This window comes from Phalacrocorax carbo, chromosome 3, assembly GCF_963921805.1.
Source record: "Phalacrocorax carbo chromosome 3, bPhaCar2.1, whole genome shotgun sequence".
Taxonomy (NCBI): Eukaryota; Metazoa; Chordata; class Aves; order Suliformes; family Phalacrocoracidae; genus Phalacrocorax; species Phalacrocorax carbo.
Genome location: NC_087515.1, coordinates 94,058,080 through 94,073,554, shown reverse-complemented (window position 1 = coordinate 94,073,554; position 15,475 = coordinate 94,058,080). Strand labels below are relative to the sequence as shown.

General features: G+C 38.7%; 1 protein-coding gene across 7 annotated transcripts in view; it reads left to right on the top strand.

Annotated features, from left to right (window-relative positions):
* The window catches only part of SENP6 (SUMO specific peptidase 6), a 94,700-nt gene extending 83,287 nt beyond the window's left edge, over positions 1-11,413 (top strand). For 5 of the 7 annotated variants that reach the window (XM_064447780.1, XM_064447783.1, XM_064447782.1 and 2 more), the window contains 6 exons: positions 2,494-2,597; positions 3,281-3,421; positions 4,744-4,832; positions 7,057-7,125; positions 7,215-7,365; positions 10,333-11,413. In XM_064447780.1, coding sequence (XP_064303850.1) covers positions 2,494-2,597; positions 3,281-3,421; positions 4,744-4,832; positions 7,057-7,125; positions 7,215-7,365; positions 10,333-10,542 — 764 coding nt within the window. In that variant the 3' untranslated portion in view covers positions 10,543-11,413. The remainder of the gene's footprint in view (positions 1-2,493; positions 2,598-3,280; positions 3,422-4,743; positions 4,833-7,056; positions 7,126-7,214; positions 7,366-10,332) is intronic. The other 2 variants (XM_064447785.1, XM_064447784.1) reach the window with 1 other exon arrangement.
* Positions 11,414-15,475: the final 4,062 nt, after the last annotated feature.

Genomic DNA, 15,475 nt, shown 5'->3' with positions numbered 1-15,475 from the left:
ACATGCCCTCCATGCTACACTTAGAGAGGCTTTCTCCATGCATTGCTGCTTTGGAGGCTGATTTCAGTGATCTGGAACAGCGTTTGTACCAAAGTGAACAAAGGAGCTGACATACTTTTAAAGGCAGATGAAGGAAATGATTGTTTTCTCTGCTCACTGCAAGGTTTGGATCCCCTTGAGTAAAAAACATCTTGTCATGCAAAAACTTTTACTGTAGTCACCAGTAGTATGCCTACTGACATAATTTATGCAGTAAGTAATTGCATAGCTTATAGTGCAAGATCTGAAACGATTATCAATCATATGGTCTAATTTGTATACTGCAGGCCATTATAACGTTAATACCTTTGTAGGTATAAACACTCTCCTACTTTCTAATCTAAATTTATTTGTGATAACATTGTCACTTCTCCTAGAGGTCTTGGGGGGTTGTGGTGTAGATCTGCTCTCGTTTGAATTGATTTTTTCCTTTTATGTGTGGTCGTTACTGTGTATGATATTGCTGCTCTATGATATGGTCTCATGTGTCTTGGATGCTGCTACTGTTACTTGGCTGTAATTAGTTAGAACGTAGTTTATGACATATTTTTGCTAGCATTAAATTTCTTTTTTTTTATGGCTGCATTATATTGGTGGCTGATGGTCATTCTGCTGCTGAGTAAAACACTCAGACTCTTGCTCAGCTATTGCAGATGATGCACCCTTTCATTAATGCATACGTTTTTATGGGTCACAGTCCTGGTTTAAGGGTGAGACTCAATTTGAGATTGACATTAAGCATATGTTTAGGCAGGTAAATTTAGGTGCACTGTGTATCTAAACTTCTATTTCAACCAGATGGAAGATGGGGTTCTGCCCAGCCTTCAGCTGTTGCTCCAGAAGGGTGTGGGTCTTGACTCTTGACTCTGCCAAATCCATACATACGTCCTGGGTAGCCTAAGATATCAAAAGACAGCAGCTGCCTCTTTGATAGTATAGTCAATGAAACCAAGAGACCTCCTCTTCTTACCCTAAAGCAGACATAGAGCAGCTGTTCAGCTGCTCTCATTATGGTCTCCACTTAACATTTTGAGACCCTGGATGCCCACCATACGTGGGACCCTAAACTCAGACTAAATCCTGGTGTTGGACTTGTAAATCAGTAGGAGTTGATACCTAAATAACTTTGAGGAAATCATCCAAAATATTTTTTATTATTAATAATAATATTATTATTCTACTAATCCCCTTTTAATTGTTCAATTCTTGTATGAGATGTGATTCTTCCAGATACCAATTTTTATTTTTTTAGGAATCTCAGCGATAAGTCACATTAGTATATGGCCTACTTCTTGTGCTATGGTCTTTTCAAAAATACCAAGTAAGACTAATTCCCAAGTTTGTCCCCATGGAACTCCACTGGTAACCTCTTTCCAAAGTGTTACTTCAGCTTTTCTGTTGAAGTATTCTCAAATGCAGGTCTTATCAATTTTTTCTGTTAGATAGTTCATTGCCCTGTTTACTGTTCTTATAGAAAACCTCGTTTTCTTTATTAAGTAATATGCCCTCCAGCAACACCATAACCAACACTTTTATTTTTGTGATTGCTTTGATATATTACCTAGCCCTTTTTTAGGAAAAGTTTTCTTACGAAGAGTTCAGGTTTTGCTAGGATGAGTTGTACATTTTTCACTTATTTCCAAATACTTTATTATTTCTCCCCTCAAAATCTGTTCTGAAGTTTTGTGTGATGGTATAGTAAGACTAGTGAGCCTGTAGCTGTCTGTATCCGCTTCTTTCACGGGTGTAGCTATAACATTCATTTTTTTTTTATTTCTTCTGATGCTGTTTCCCAAGTGGCTAAATATGTAGAGGGGGTAGGGAGTGAATTTACAAATAGTCTTTATATGTAGCAAACAGTGAGGTTTCACAAGCATTTCTAAGCTGCTGCTCCCAGGAGAGCTGATCCTGCATTCTGCCCTCCCTACCTTGTTCCCAAGCTGCCTTTTCCCTTTTATCAGCACAAGTCTTTATATAACTGTGCAGCAAATCTGATCAAGGAACTGATTCAACTGATTATTAAAAAATAGTGAGCTTGTGACTGACTTTCTCAGTTTGGTCCTCTGTGTGTGGATGTATTTGGTGTCACGGAAGGAACCAGCTAGGGATGGGAATAAGCAGTTATATTAGGGACCAAATGAGTTTGCCCCTTTTGGTAGCGGTACCAATTTATACTATTGTAAAGACTTCATGGAACTACGGGGTAATTTCATGGTGGGTTTTAGTCTAGGTCTTTTAGAATTTTTTTAGGAGTTTCACAGAATAAGGAACAGTTTCTGCTGTGTTACTTAGAACTTTTCACTTTTCTTCATATGCATGAATAAAATACTATGTAAGCTGTATCAGTTATTGTGAGCAGTGCTGATCAAATCTGAGGTATGTAAAATAAGTTTGGTCTTCAGCGATGACGTAGTATTTGATGTTTAAATATACTACTGTCTGTGATTGATACAGATGGATTGCACAAAATCAGGCTAAACTATAGTGAAGACTCAGCTGATGGCAGTAAACTAAACGAAGATGAGCTTATAGATTTTTCTGAAGACCAAGATAACCAGGTAAAGAATTTAGCAATTTTATTTGGGAAATGTGAACGGTTGTGTTGTATTTTGAATGGGAAGCTTAAAGGCCGTATACGCATTTTAATTGTGCATTGTCTACAGCTAGTTATCTTTACAAGTGTCAAATCCAAAGCACTGGTTACCTACAAAAATTTGCAGATTAGCTGACAGGAGAGGATTGTACATTTGTTCATTAAACTGTTTAATAGAAAACTGCTGTACTGAACCTGCACTTAATTTTGAGAGTCTTCTGCATAGTGACAATATTACACAATGATTTTAGTGGAAGCTCTGAAAGTCAACACCTTTCTTTCATCTCCCCTACCTCCATGTTAATCTACCAGACCCAAGAACAAGTTACTCTTCTTTCAGGTCCATTTCCTGGACATAAACAGACACATTTATAAGTAGGTGCTACTTTGCTGTTTTGTTTCACTGGTGCTTCTAATCAAATTTAAACAACATGGATTTATAATCAAGCAGTGTTCTTGTTCAAATTGGAAGATGTTTAGATTTAGAGCTGTGGAAAGACTGGTCATTAAAATGTCCTTTACTGACTCGCTACGGGGTATGAGGGCATTATTCCATAGTCCTGTTGCTTCTACAGTGTAAGTTCAATGTGAGCAAGCTAGAAGTTACACATTTACTCTTCCTAATTGGCCTTCCTGTTCATGTTCCAGGTGTGTGACTGCAAGTTGTCCAAAATAAAGAATCGGAGGCTATTAAATATACAGTCTAGGAAATACCTGTTTTTCACCTTTGAGTCCAGGACAAACAATTTTTATCCAAAGTCTGCAGCTATTTGTAATCGCTTCCAAATAGTATGTATATACGTGCACACATATAAAAGCTCCACTCTGTGTTGAATCCTAACTATGCTTTTCGTACAGCCTCAACCCACCTCTCCTGTTGTGGCACTTACCCAAACATTCTGTGATTCTCGCCTGATGGAAGCGCCTTTCAGTCTATTTTGTAGCAGTTAAGTGTTCCCTGAAGATGGAGAATGACTAGTAGAGTGCTTCCAGTCTGAAATACATGGCCTGAAGGCAGGGAAGAAAGCACATGGCCAGATGTGTTCCCTGACAGGAGAAAAAGATGCCAAGTTCTCTGGTTGCAGCATAGCTTAGAACTTAACTCAGGCTGAACCTGGCACTGATACCTTCTCAAATGCACAAAGCAAGTCTAGAAATGGTAGAGCATGACAGGCTTAGTGCACCTTCACGTCTGCCAAAAATGGAGTTGAGGCTGCAACAGAAACAAGTGTACTAGGAACTAGGCAGTGGTTTCTAATACAATAGCATCTTCATGGCATAGCGTGAGGATTTCGGTCATAGGATCCTGCGTGTCAGTGAAGTGTACATAGTTCTCAGCAAAAATTTCACAAATCACATAGATGTGGAAGTTCCCATTCTTGGAAAGCATCTCTTTCCCTATAACACAATGATCTGTGGTAGTAATAGTGAACTGAGTAGAAGGGTAAGAAACCATGGCTCATTGGGTTACTTGTAGATAAAAGAACTTTAGTGGTTTTCTTCATAAAACTTCCATGTCCTTCATAGCAATCAATACTGAAATGGAAAGGTCAAAGGATATTCCCAGGTTTGTAGCATGGCTGGTTTTGCAACCTGTGATATAGAATATCATGGTGGTTTTATTTTCCCTTGCCCTAAGAACCAAGTTGGTGCATTCTGGAGCAAAGATCAAATTTTACTTCTGAGTTCATTGCAGATTTTGTCGTATTTAATTTAGAAGACAACATACATGAAACCACCAAGCAAGTTTCTAGTAATCATTAGCAAGGAAAGGATTAATAATTTAGATTATAATCAAATACTGGAGATGCACATCTTTTAAGCCTGCAATGCTTTGAAAATGTCAGTTGCAGCTTTTTATAGTTTCAGCAGTCATTAAACAACTAGTACCGTTCGCTGCGTGTTGTTCCAGCATGGATTTGAGAAACGCTGTGACTGAAAGTTGGTAATGCAAACTTTACAAGCAATGAATTGTTTCAGATTAAAGTTTCTTTATTACACTTATGTTATTGGTCTTGAATAAAAATGGTAAGTATAGGAATAACTTCTTTTGCATCTGTTTGAAACACAATATTAGCTTTTAAACACCTATAAACATGTTGCTTCTGTAGGAAGACAGTAGTGACGATGGCGGCCTTGTAGATGATAACTGTAATTCAGAAATGGGACAATGGCACCTGAAGCCTACTATCTGCAAACAGTAAGTATTAAAACAGTTAAAAAAGAAATTTCATACAAGTTTATAAAATTTAAAAGACAGTAATTAAAGGAAATGGTCATACAAACACTTTTATCAGCATGAAATCAGCATTTGAGAGAAAATTTGATATACTTTGTACTATCATCATCTTCAGTGAGCAGAAAACTTAATGAATAAAGCTATGAGCGAAATAATAGCTTTTTGGGTTTCTATTAAGCCTGTGTGCTGCTTCAGGCAATTGAAGATTGTTTCTTCAAATAAGGCTGTTCCTCGGTTTCTTGCACTCAGATTCCTACCAAAAGAAGGTGCAGAAGCATGTTTAAATGTGTCCTTCTATATTTAAAAGAAATAAAAACAATGTCTTTAAATGAAGATAATTAACTTAATACTAAAGAAAACCTTTGTCACCACTCAAATTAGTACAGGAAAAATGGGAATAATTTTTGACTGCCCCCATTTCTTGCCTAAATGCATTCTAGCTGTTTCTCTTTATTGTCTCTTTTTGTTCTTGGTATTATTCTTTTTTCTCTAAGAAGAATGTTCCACAATACTACTAAGTTCAGTTACCTTTTTTTGTTTACTTTTTAACCTGTTTTGGATTTTAAAACTCTTAAAATTTATTTTTTATGTTTGAAACTCAGAAATTCTTCATTAATAATTGACTGCAGTTGCTTGCATTTTGGTGTGACAGAAATGCACAATTCCAAATCTAGAAATACTGTTACTAGTATTGCTGTCTTCACAATTTCATTTGTATTTTTTCACAATTTATTTATCCATTTTTATATTTCCTTCTTTGAACATACTGGCTACTAGAAAGGTGAAAGCTTTCACAATACATTCTTATGGTGCAGGACAAAATTATATATTTGTACAGGATATGGAATGTGTATGGCTTGTTCTTAATACATTTTCATGAAGGGATAAAAATCTGTCTGTGAGTTTTAAGCATATTTATGAGCTTCTGATTATAGCTTGGCTAAATTTGTCCCATTCTGGTGATGGATTATCTGTACGTAATACTTTACACCAGACATTATTTTAATCCAAACATGAAATTTCATAAGGTCTTTGACACTTAAGTATCAAAAGTCATTAAGGGCACTTTAATACTTTACAGTTAGCATATTTTTAAATTACTTATATATGAAAATGGATTGTGCATTTTTTAAGAGCATTGCTTACATAAATAACTTTTATCAAAAATTAAAAAAAGTAAAAGCAAATATCATTCAAGTGATTATATGCTTATGCCTCAATAAATTGCGTACATGTAAAATAATTCATAAATGCAAACAAACCGATGCATAAATGCATGCAGACGTTTTGTCTGAATTTACTAGTTTGCAGTTTCTATAAAGGACACCTTGTCTGAGTGCACATGTGTTACTGTTAGAAAAGAGAAAGAGCTTTGTGAAAAGTCATTTGCATCCTATTTATACCTCAAAATACATCTTACATATAATGCTGAGATTCTGAACTCTGCTGGTATGAGTTAGCTTGGATCTATAAATCCAGCTGTTGCATATAAGGCAGCTGATACGGTTGTTACATTTATAGCTACTGCAAAGGTAGTAAGTATCCTCTAGACCAAGTGATATGATGTAAGCAGCTGTAGTGTGCAACAGAGGGTTCAGGCAGACTTGGTTCTCTAGAAAATATTTGTTTATGGATACCTTATTTTTCTACAGTCTATCAGATAGAGTCCGTGTGTGTTGTGTGGGTAACTGCCAGGTAGATTGGTTGGGATCTGGTTGGGATCCCTTCTAGAACATGCATATCTAGTGTCTTCCTAGGTGCTGTGGGCTGCCCCATCTGTCCTCTAGCTGCTACTCCAGAAGGATGTTGACGGCTTCTGTGACTTACGCTACAGTCTCTTGCCAGTGTCCCAGATGCCTTGTGTGTCTAAAAGAGCACTAGACACCTGACGGGGTTTTAGGCACCTAGGTTTTGCCTGTAACAAATGCTTCCCATCTGGCAGTACTGCATTTTCTAAGTGCATTACGGAGTTCTCAGTACTTAGTGTATGGTTAAATCTAAAGATAACTTTGCTTTAGCTATCCTGGTTAGGGGATTATCGCAGTGCTGGCAAAACTTTATAGTACTGATCTAGTTTTGTTCAAGGACACCCCACATATTATTTCATAGCTAGCTAGCTGGGTAACATTGTGTTTTCCAAACTGCTGTAAAATACTGTGTACTTTAAAACTGTGTTCTCTCTTAGGCCTTGTATTTTGCTTATGGACTCACTGAGAGGCCCTTCCCGCTCAAATGTTGTGAAAACACTACGGGAGTAAGTTTCATATCTGGGCTTTTGGGGTCGTTTTGGCAAAATTCTGCAAGAAAAAGAAAAGTTTTAATTTGCATGGTCTTTTATCATAGATATTTAGAAGTGGAATGGGAAGTCAGGAAAGGCAACAAAAGAAGCTTTTCCAAAGATGTAATGAAAGGTTCCAACCCAAAAGTGCCCCAGCAGAACAACTTCAGTGATTGTGGAGTCTACATACTGCAGTATGTGGAGAGCTTTTTTGAGGTATGTTTACCTGTTTGTGTAACTGTTTTTTTGGGTCTCCTGCAGCAATCAGATATGAGCTATTAAAATTGTTACAGTAATAAAAGGCTCTCTAGTGTAGCTCTCATAGCTGTTTTTTAGATTATGCATTATAAACGAATTTATGCATTACGTAATGATATTTTAAAAATAATTATTAGTTGCACATATGTATCAGAAATTGGAAGCCATGGAATTTTCTGACAGAATCCTGAGAAAATATACTTAGGGTCTTCCTTTGTGTTCTTATAGTGCATACCCTTTAAAATTATCCAGTAGGAAACAGAGTTCAAATCTGAGTTCAAAACGTAAACTAAAGATGTGGAACAAAAAGCTTGTTCTTTTTTCCTTCAGAAATGTAACTCTGAATAAATTCATTAATATGATGCAGCTAGGTGTTTTTTAACTTGCATTAAAACATGTAAGTGGAATAATTACAGCTAACTGCCAGATCTTGATTCCATTGAAGAAATTTGTTAAAATCTTATTTTAACAGTCTTTCGTCCTCAAGTTACAGCTCCTTTCACAAGTAGCGGCATCAGCGCCTTCAGGTCTGAGTTAGGAGGAGGAATGAGTGAGATCAAGGGAGATGCTGCCTGCATGGGACACTAACTCTGTTTACAGTCCATAGTACTTCAGAACGCTGTTCCCAAGCTCTCCTGTAACTCACCTGTCCTGAGAAAGCTGGTGGTTTTTTCTCCCTTCCTTCACCCTCCCCTTGTTCATACTTCGTGTGAGAGCAGCAAGGCTTTAGTGTAGTGCGCTCGTGCGAATCAAAGCCCAAAGCTTTCGATTTACTTTGGAGTTCTTGAGAGCTTGGAACCATCCTCGAGTTCTTCCTGTTTTGTACATGGGGGATGTGAGAAACAGTTCAGCTTTAGTAATCTTAGCCCCTTCCTTCTTGGAAATTGATTGCTGGATTACAGCAGGCAGACTCCTTCCTCCTGCCTGGTCTTGCAGTAGGCAGTAGCTTTGTCTGCCAGGCGATGGGGATGGCGCGTAGATGCGTCAGAGAGCAAACCAGGCATAACACCGGTGCGAAAGGAGAACCTGTACTGGCTGCATGGTACTTGACTGTCTTACAGTTGTTGAACTAATAATTTCAGCTGCTAATGTATTTGAAAAGCTGCACAGTCGCTGTACAAACTGTAGTAGCTGCACTACTTTGTACAAAATATGGGGCATATGTGGGGAGAGGTTCTTAACCTGGTGTTTGTGGACTATTCAGGCACATCTTTTTCTTCTTTGTGGATTTATTTGAAGTATCTTCTTTTAATAACAAGGCTTAAAATCCTGATGTGTATTTTTTAAAACCAAGACTCATTTGACAGGGTAGGTAGTGTAATAGGGAGCTGAGCTGTCAGCTATCACAGCAAGTCGGTTCTCAGCCTTCCCTCCACACCGTGCCTGTTCAGCCTTGCCCTTCCCCCCGCGAGGGACAGCTCTGACCCGCCAAATGCGTGACCCCCGGTTTCCCTACAGCGGTCTGGGGGGGCCGGCGGTGCGGCCTGCCTGGGCCCGGCGCGCCTCCCGCCGCCGCCAGGGGCCGCCGTGGTGCCGCCCGCCGCGGTGCCGGGGCGCGGGCGGGGTGGGGCGGCCTCGGACGGGGCTCCCCCGCCGCCGCCGCCCCCTCCGCCGCCGCCCGCCGTCGTAAAAGCCCCTACGTAGGAGCCGGGGGTTTGGCGGCGGGGCGGGAAGTTGGTGGATCGTGTCAGTTCACAACAAAGAACCCGCGAAGCCATAAGGAAGCTGGGAGGCAGCGGAAGACGTCCACAACTGGCTTCTGACCTATATCCCTGCTTTTCTTCCCCAAACTGAACAACGACAATGACAAAAGCTCTAGTTAAGGATGGGCTGAGATTAATTTGAAATATCTTTCTATTGTTGGTAACCTCTCTAATTAGTTTTTGTTCATGTTCTTATTCCTTGGTCTGGCCTATTTTGTAATTGAAACCATGTAAAACCTGTTCAGTTTTTGCCTGTGGTTTTCTGCATCTTCAGCGTCATTCTTATGAAATCTACTTACTGCTGGTGTTAAGTAGCTTCATTGGCGAAGTCGCTTCAGCATTGGGGGCTTTTTTATTGCCGTATTGTCTAGCTGATGTTCAGTTTGGATGTGGAGTAATGCCGCTAGTGGAACATTAGGCATTGACATGTTCCTCTGCAGAACATGTCTAGTTTTTTTCCCAAGTAGCCTCGCTAGTGTTAACTCAGTGGATGAATGTAATTCACTCTTAAATAACCCTGTTAATGATGTATACTAGAAGACACAAAGGGAGGAACTTCTTGGAGAGAAAACACTATTCCACAAACTTTTGTTTGGTTAGGGTGAAATTGTTGTACAGTATGGATAATGTGTCATAATAATCATGCTCTTAATTCTTGGATGAATGACCTCTAGCAAGGAAACAGAATGTAAGTATAAAAAGAGCTGGTAGTAGCCAGGGGCTTTTCACAGGCCCTGTTTTTTAGGGTGAAATGTAAAACTGACTTTCCTAGTTGGTTGTGGTCCTAAAGGTATTTTATAAGACCAGGAGTATTTAGCAACAGATTCCTAATCAGCTCTAGATTTTGATGCTAGTCATCCTTTAAAAAAAAAAAAAAGAAAAAAGTGCTATATCATCACAATAATTTTCTCTCTCTTTTTTTTTTTACTAGAACAATCTTACACATTTATGCAGTCAAATGCTTTGTCTAAAAGATGTAGCAAACTGAATAGATTATTTGGGCACTCTGATATCCAGAACTGTGATCTGGATGAATGTTGCTCTGTAACATACTGAAGCTTGATTGATTTTACCTTAATTGTACATGTACAAACCACAGAAATTGTAGAAATTTTTTTTTCATGCTGATGGAATGAGGTGGGGAAGAATGTACTTTTCCCCACTACAGTTCCCTCCAGTCTTTTACTCCTCACTATAATATCCAAATGACCTTTCTTTTCAGAATCCCATTCTGAGTTTTGAGCTACCAATGAACTTAACAGACTGGTTTCCACGCCCAAGAATGAAAACCAAAAGAGAAGAAATACGAAAAATAATCCTGAAGCTGCAGGAACAGCAAAACAAGGAAAAGAAGGGACAAAAGGACCCAAGTTCAATGGAAAGATCTTTGCAGGAAAAAACAGAACAACTCATCAACAGCAGCTCAGACTGAACGTTGTATCTGTTGCATGTTAGCTCCACAATCAAAACTGAAATATACACCTTTTTGTCTGCCCAGACTAAAGATTTGGCATATTCTCTGCTCAGAGTTACTTGGGAATGTTTAATGCCTGTATAAATGTGTGTCATAAAATGATTTAATTCCCACGAAGATGTGTATTAAGTAAGCAAGTCTGTACATATGTTAATGAGGCCAACTTTTTCAGCATTTGTAATTTTTTTCCACTTGTTAGGGAGCTTTTGTTATGTATTTCTGTTAATAGAACTTAAATAGCAACTTCTAAACATAAAGCAAATAAAGAAAATAAAGAAAATATTTATAGGATAAAATGGTTAACTTTTTCTTTTTCAGTAAAGTTGTAATGTTACAGGCTTAAGTAACACATAGGGAATGATTTGGTAGTGAGATAATTAATTCATATTTTGACCCTATTTAGTTGCCCTGTACAAGATTATTCTGCTTGCGCTACAAACAATACTATGGGTAAGTGTCTCGATGTACCGTGGCCTCGGAGAGGGTGATTCCCATCCTCCCAGCATCTAAGTGCAGGCAGTGCAATAGTTAATAGGACTGCTTCAGATTTGGGGTTTTAAAAGATATGCATTGCAATTAAAATTCCACCCTTGCTTTAGTGGGACGGGCTAGGGAAAGGGGGAGAACGCTCTTTGACCAGAGATTACTATTCAAACAGTATTATAAAAGTGGTTTCAATGAAGTGATCTTGAGTGATACTATTAAATCATATTTTGTGGATCCCAATTGTTGTACAGGTGTATTTTGAGACTTTCTTCATTATAAAATTGTATTTTGGTAAGTGTACTTGGAACAGCAGATTGCCCACATTACATTTTCTATGTTACAATTCTGAATGTTACATTCATATGTGCTTTATCTAAGTAATGAACATTTAAAAAGAAAAAAGTGTATGATTACTATTTTTTGTAATATCCACGCAAAAAACCAAAATACCAGTGTTCATTTCCTGCTTGTTTGTTCTTGGCTTTAGGTAGCATCAGACTAATGTTGGGATTTGTTTGGATATTTCCAGTGTATCTTGATTTTACAACGATCTAAAATGCCATCGTTGCATAAAGTGCAAACATAGCCTTTTAGCCTTGTTAGAGAAAGGTTTTGGTGTTCAATGAGGAAAGCAAGAGATGGTTCGTGCAAGGGAGATACAGACATATATGTATATATCTCTCCAGTCTTCTGCTAATACAGGTATCTTTGAAGGGAACCAGAAACTGTCTCTTCCAGGAAGTAATTTGTCGGAACAGAGGGACCTCCTATCCCGCCTTGCAGATAGTATTTTCTCTCCTGATTTTTCAGCTGGGAATGTCATTTGTCATTCCCTTTTCCCAAAGAGAAGCAGCAGAGAATTCATTGGCCGAACTCTGCGTCCCCCAAGATCAATTTTTATACGCAAGATCAAGTCTAACCCAGTACTTCAGGTTCTCCATGAGTTTTTGTTCTCACAAAACCCTGAAAACACGGCTGCTAACGACGTTACTGCCGGGGCGTTTCTGCACAGATGACTATCTCTGTGAAACCCACTGCTTAAAAGGGGGTTCGCGCACCAAGGCAGAGCGGTTGCAATGCAACCATGGGCTGCTAACCTTTTTGCACAGATAACCTGTGGCGTTGAGGGGAGTTACTCATTGCCTCATCTCTTTCTTCTTGCACAGACCCTGGGCCCCATGGAGGCTACGTAAGCACCACCTATATATCTTATGTTAGAGATGACTCCTACGCAGGTGTCCTGTTGAAAGTATGTGGGGGCAATCTTCTGGACTACAAATTAAATACATAATGTGCATGCTTCCGAGTTGTTTCCTCCGTCAAACGTATCCAGTGTTCTTGCCATTGTTGGGGAAAAATCTGTGATAAAACAGTTCCGGATTGTTTCCCTGCTGCAGGGTCTTGTATATCTGGCTTTAGTGCAACTGACATACTGGAACTGTAGTTTATACAAATGCAAGTAAATCAGTGATGGCTTGTAGAGAAGGAAGGAAAATAATTCCTTGGAAACACAGAGAGTAGACAATTGCAAATAGAATGTATTCCTTCCCAGGCTAGTCTTTCCCAATGGTATGTTCTCATTGTATGGAATCTATCCAAATTTGATCAATATAATAGTTTTCCTTTTTCTAACGTACGTGATGCAGGCTCACAGTTTGATGCTGTAGAACTATTCGGTTCTCTTGCTAGGAATGGCCTGGTGCTTCCTCCTTTTCCTTCCTCTTTCCTGTCCCCCCCCTTCTTCCTCCCTCCCCTTTTTCAAAGCTGTGAAGAGTGTGTTTGATTTATTATCATTTAATGTTAAAGGTCTCGAGATCTTCAGTCATATACAGCAAGCTAATATACATGTTAAATATAGGAAACGTATTTTTTTAATAAAATGTGATGTTAATAGAAAAAAACCACAGAATTAAGAATGAGTTATTTAAAACCTTACTGACTTGGTTTGAAAAGCTCACTGCCGCATGTGCTTGGTAGGCGTTTGTTCTTAACATAATGGTCAGATGCGCTGTGGTGTTTTGCAGTCGAGTAAGGAGTTTTACCAGTGATTTTTCTGAATCAGATTTATTCGGTGGAAGTTGGTGGGGTGGGGACTAGATACGGCAACACATACCCTCTGAGGAAAGTATAAGTTGTATAGTTCTTTATAAGATTTGAGTTTACAAATGCTTTTAGAGTAGCACAAGTGCATTCTGCAGTGTAAGGTGTCAGGTGGCTACCTAATTAAATGTATCTGTTTGTATTGTTTTTCACCTCGGGTAGAATAACAGTTAAGAATTCTTATAAAAGTTTTAGATTACTTAGCATAAAAAATGCATGTGCTTCTGGTGCACATTTGCAGGGTAGCTGCAAAAGCCGAAGAGACACCTAAGCAGTCTCATGGGACATTCCTATTTTTCTTTCTTAAGAAACTGAGTACGCTCTTTAAAGACCAGAGACTTCTAACAGAAGAACTGTTGTTGATTTTTTGAGGTTGCACCACATTCCTGACTTGGAAGAATCTAACTTCCAAGCCATTCAGTAAAGAAAGAGTTGAAAAATCAAGCAAACTTTACGCCATGATGAGAAAATCATGCTGTGGATTTTTTTTTTTTAATGTATTGCATAGCAAATGAGCAAAGCAGAACAAGAAGCTTTTGCATGTGTGATTTTTAATTCCTGTTAATGCAGTTCCTCTGGAAACTGGAGTGAACTGCTAGACTTTTCTAATGAACAGACTGCCGCAGTTTCCTTAGTTTACCAATCCACAGTAATTTTCGACTCAAACTTTTAAATAGAATGTGTTTCGATCACTGGTTAAAGCCCGTCGTTGATAACATGATACTTGTGTTTTAGCATGTGAACAGAAGTAGCAGCTATAAAGGTGCTTGTTCTTTGGAGTCCTGATTCTTGGGGCCACAATGATGAGAGTACTGGAGTCTGGATAAAAGATGTGATGTCATTTGGTATGACACTTGTTATAAGTCTGTCTTAAATTCTACTTACTCAGTACCCCTAAAGAACCTCTGTGCGGTGATTTGGGTCCACAAAGGTACTTCATCTCCCCAAGTCTTTTGACTCCTCCCATCTAATTCTGGAAATCAGACAGGAGCTGATGTTACAAACTGCAAATCTGAAGCAGAAGGAGTGAGGCAACAGCCATCTGGCTTCTCCTCCACCACCGTACTTTTAAACCAAATCCTTTCTACTTAACTCAGTCAAGCCTGCTCAAAGGTGCAGTGAAAGATGTCTCTCTTGTAGTCTCCAGTCTGGTTTAAGTGAGGTGTAGCCTGGAGAGCACCTGTTCTCTCTGTTGTGATCTGTTGAAGTTTTCTGACAGGTTAGATTTTGCTTGTTTTTAACAAATTTGCATGTGGACTCATGCAAACCTGTGGTTACAAAAGGGAACTCGGTAATGTACACCATACCTTAGGGATTCTTTATTCAGCTGTGCGAGTAATTGCTAGCTGCAACCTAGATTCAGACAGCCAGGCTGTTGCTTTGCTAGGTCTTTTTTTTTTCCTCTTTCTGTTTTTTCTCTTTTTTTCTGTAAGGCTCATAGTTGGTGTTCTTGGGGGAGAGTAAACAGCGCTATTTGTGATGCATGATGCTTAAAAAGATCTATGAGCTATGTTCATATACAAATATATAGGAAGAGAAGGTTCTATGGATTAAAAAGTATCCAAATTCCAGTAAACAAGAAAGAGACTTACCTTTTCTGCCTTTTGTTTTTGGGTTTTTTCTTCATCATAATCTTCACCCTTTCTTCTTCAACCCTCCTTATTTTGTTGGATTTTGTGATCAGATTCTCTCTATAGTTCTCTGGGATATGACTTCACCCAAACTAATCATGGGTATATAACGGGAAGTAATTTGGGAGAGGGAGGAAAGATGGCTCTTACTATTTTTTAAATAAGATTCTGGTATATGAGAAAAACATCAGCAACCAAAAAGCTGGATGTACTTTCGAAAGTAGATGGTTTATTTTAATGGAATAGTCAAATCCACGTCATATGTGTATCTGTTTGCGCAATAACGTAGATTTAGATGATATTTACAAATTCCATCTTCAAGACCAGGATCTCTTTTATTTATTGTAAGCTGACTGAATACCCTTAAGGTTGATGGGAGCCAGACTAGTTTGTTTCAGCTGAGTGAGTGTTCTGCTGTGAGGAGTCCGCAGGGGAAAGCACCGGCTCTGGCCAGCCAGAGCTTGTTGTCAGAGTACGTTTAGACTCTGGTCTTTAACCCAGAAATTAAAACGTTACATTTCCCCGGTGGTTCAACTTAGCGAAATTTATCAACTGTTTACACAAAACTGTACCTGTTTAACCGTATTTCTAAGTTTAGGAACTCAGTTTACTTTTGCACACATACTGATGTCCACTAAATATATATACAGTAAATATACTGATGCCAACTCGCA